The sequence below is a fragment of the Epinephelus moara genome, chromosome 18 (genome assembly GCF_006386435.1).
Source record: "Epinephelus moara isolate mb chromosome 18, YSFRI_EMoa_1.0, whole genome shotgun sequence".
In the NCBI taxonomy this organism is placed as follows: Eukaryota; Metazoa; Chordata; class Actinopteri; order Perciformes; family Serranidae; genus Epinephelus; species Epinephelus moara.
The window spans coordinates 6,343,737-6,347,427 of record NC_065523.1 but is presented as its reverse complement, the minus strand read 5'-3'; the positions used below and the strand labels follow the sequence as shown (position 1 = coordinate 6,347,427).

Below are 3,691 nucleotides of genomic sequence, written 5' to 3'. Positions count from 1 at the left end.
TTTACGATGCATACCGCCACCTATTGCACCGGAATTGTAACGACAAGCTACATTCACAGACAGCGAGTCCCATTATAATGTGTTTATGAGCGAGGTCGAACAGGTAGCGCCAAAAGCAGAAAAATCTATATGTGGCGGAGATAATTTATTCGTGGCGCACCGCCACAGATAAATGAATGTATGGGAAACACTGCAGTTGTAGTTTGAGGACAAGAAGTATTACCAATGTCTGATCCCAGCCATGTGTTGTTCCCTGCAGTGAGTGAGGCGGACAGTGTGGTGAAGGTGGCTGAATGGCAGCAGACCTACTACGCCTCAGACTCTGGAATCCAATCAGGGGCCACCACAGTCCTGGACGACGAGAGCAGCACTGAGTACAGCGGCCGTAAGAAATACAGTGGTTGTACTTCAACCAGTACTACCACTGCTCCTAACACTTCCACCAGTGGGGGAGGGGGAGACGCGGCAGCTGGTGGACTAGAGAGTCCCTCAGGTGAGACTTTTTATAGCTCTTTAACTGAGAGGGGCCAAAAAATTCTTTCTCTTACTTTGTTGAGCATTAGTGTTAATTGTTATGCATCTGTGTAGCTTTTTCTTCTGTATTTATGATTCTTATTTCGCTAGAATAAATGAACTGATGTGATATCATGTAATATATTAATCTATTTCCTGGTCCATTAATTTGCTTGTTCATAATTTGTGTATTTGCCCATCAATCTGTCCGACACACATGATTATCCCAGACACCACTGAATGGATTTTGATGATCCATTATTAATTTATGTGTTTAAAAAAAAATCATTTTTAACATAGTAAACACATTGAGTTTGTTGTGAGTAAATGCAGGTCAGATGACTTGTTTTTCTTCTTTAGAAATAACACTTTTCTGCCATTCATCCGTCTTCAACTATACAACCAATCTCCACGTCATGAGCTAATCTATCACAGTTGATAAGAAGAAACTTTGTTTTATCCTCAATTCACTCAGTTACGCTCCGTTTCTCAGCAGTCGCCTGACACCCACGGGAAGAACTAAATGTCTCCTCCAGGAAATAAGCACTCACAAACAAGTTGTTTTACAACTATAACTGTCCTACCTGTGCTGTTAGTTGAGCTCACTTTGATGCAGTGATGCTTGTACTTTCAAAGCAAATACACATTAAGAATTACATGTAGTGTACATAGAAAAATGTCAAATAAATGCAGTCAGTAATATGTGGGCTATGAAACCTAGCTATGGGCTATGATTCTCATAACTTAGATGTTACTTTCCTTCCCTATTAAAGTCCAACTGTCATCTCCAACTGTCATGGAATGTAGATAAGTACATTTACTCAAATATTGTGTTTTTTGAGGTAATTGTACTTTTTAAAATTTTCCATTTCATGCTGCTTTATACTTGTATTCCACTACATGTTGGTTTCAAATATTGTACTTTTAAGTACACTACATTCACAGTATTTTACATCTTTTTATACCTATTGATTTTCAGATTCAGATTTGTAATACAAAATATAATCAATTAAAACATTATGATGTCTTAGCCTTTTATAGATCAAGCTACCAGGCATTATATATATATATATATATATATACATATATAAAAGAAACAATAAAAATGAATCCCACCTCACCTTTACCATCTGCACCATTAGTGATAAACACTTAAATGCATTACTAATTATAATCCAGTGTTATGATATTCTGAAATGGGCCATTCTGCATATTAAGTACTTTTACTTTTGATATTCTAAATATATTTTGATTCTCTAATACTTATGTATTCTAACCTAAGCAAGATTTTGAATGCAGGTCTGTTACCAATAGGCACCTTCTGGGGCTGAAAAATGAAGCCAACATGGAATGCCAAAAACTGCAGTCTCTCGAATGGCCACTTGAGGCTGGTTCCAAGAGTGAGTCAATCCTCACAGAGCACCCCAAGAATGAGTCCTAAGACTACCTTCCCTCATTTTAAAGTCAATGGGTTTTCAAATGTGTTTTTGTTACATGTCTGAAATAAGGTCTGTGATTAACACAAGCTTAAGAGACTTTAATCTTTTGTTCTACAGCATAGAATACATTGGTAAATACCCCACTTGTGAATTTCAAAAACCTTTATGTGTCTGAAAGAAGGTGATTGCTAACAAGTGACTAAATGAGACTATATAACGTCATCACGCTGAACACAGCTTGACAGCCATGCTGTTGGGATGGCATTGAGACATGCAACCATAGTTTGGTTTGTTTATAGCTTAATGTTAGTGTAGGGGAAATACCTTTTTGAGAATGTTTGCACTTGTAATAAAGTTTGGGGCACCATCCTCCTAATGGGGGAAGCGACTAATCAAAGTAATAACTCCATAAACCAATTATTAATTTGTCAGCACGCTTATCTATCATGAATCAATCTCGATATCTGGGTTATGAATTCTCCATACAGTGATCTTAATTCCTGCTGAAAAGAAATATCCACAGAAAATGACTTGGCAATAACTGAAAGTTTATTTAAGCTAAATGGGTAACAACTGAATAAATGAATGAAGATAATATGAAATAACACAAAATCAACAGTATGTATAAATGGATTAAAACAAGAAGTAACACTTGTGTGGGTTATTTAATTTGGTGATAGTGAGAGAGTAGGCCTATGTGAAGATAAATCGGGAACGCAGGAATGCGCAAAATATTTATCTAAGGAATCCTAAATTAAGATCAAGGTAATTAGATCTCCTATTCGACATCAGCTCTTACCACTGCCCAGCAGGTCACCTGTGAGGGGAGTTTGTTGCCTCCCTTCTTAGCAGCGAATCATGAAGACGTTTCTCCCGGGGCCCCAAACTTTCACTTTGCAACTCCTGGACTTTCCAGTAGAATGAAATCAGCTGGCGCACTGTGGAAGGGGGGGCGGTTGAGCCTGTGAAGTCTTGTGGGTACCCCCACATCGGTTCTCTTTATGCTGCAAAAAGCCTTTGGGTTTGGCACAAGGACCACTGTGGCAAGTGGCTGGCAGCCACTGGGTTTGATGAATGTTTGGTTGAAGAGGCAGGTCGAAGAGGGCACTTGTCTACTTTGTTATAATTACTCGCTTATAATAATGGTGAAAACAATATTGTTGGCCATTCGATATTGTTATCAAAGTTACTATTAACGTGCATAAAAGTGTTGAAAAACTGGAGATAAAGGAAAACTGGATAAGCAAAACTTAAAAGTTTAAAATAACTTTGATCGTGAGAGTATAAGAGCGTAACTAAAAGGTAAATACGAAAGAGGCTAAGATATGAAAACAAAAGAAAAAAACAAGAAGAAGAGCACAAGAGAGTGAGACAAGGGAGAGGAAACAAGATGGAAATACAAGATAGAGAAACATACGAGACTAGAGAGCGTGCGCACCAGAGTGCACATGTTTTTAACCAGCCAAAGTGGGCGGATCTGATAAGGCGGTCTTCTTAGTTGTAAAACAGGCTGATTACTTTATTTCAAAAGAAATTTAATGCTTCTTATTATACCAGATCATTCATTCATTCATTCATTCATCTTCTAACCGCTTCATCCTCTTGAGGGTCGCGGGGGGGCTGGAGCCTATCCCAGCTGACATCAGGTGAGAGGCAGGGTACACCCTGGACAGGTCACCAGACTATCGCAGGGCTGACACATAGAGACAAACAACCATTCACGCTCACATTCACACCTA

The 3,691-nt window shown here is 38.6% G+C and overlaps 1 protein-coding gene across 2 annotated transcripts in view; it reads left to right on the top strand.

Annotated features, from left to right (window-relative positions):
* Positions 1-3,691, top strand: part of jupb (junction plakoglobin b) — a 313,084-nt gene that overhangs the window by 122,667 nt on the left and 186,726 nt on the right. For both annotated transcript variants that reach the window (XM_050068714.1, XM_050068715.1), the window contains exon 3: positions 260-493. In XM_050068714.1, coding sequence (XP_049924671.1) covers positions 260-493 — 234 coding nt within the window. The remainder of the gene's footprint in view (positions 1-259; positions 494-3,691) is intronic.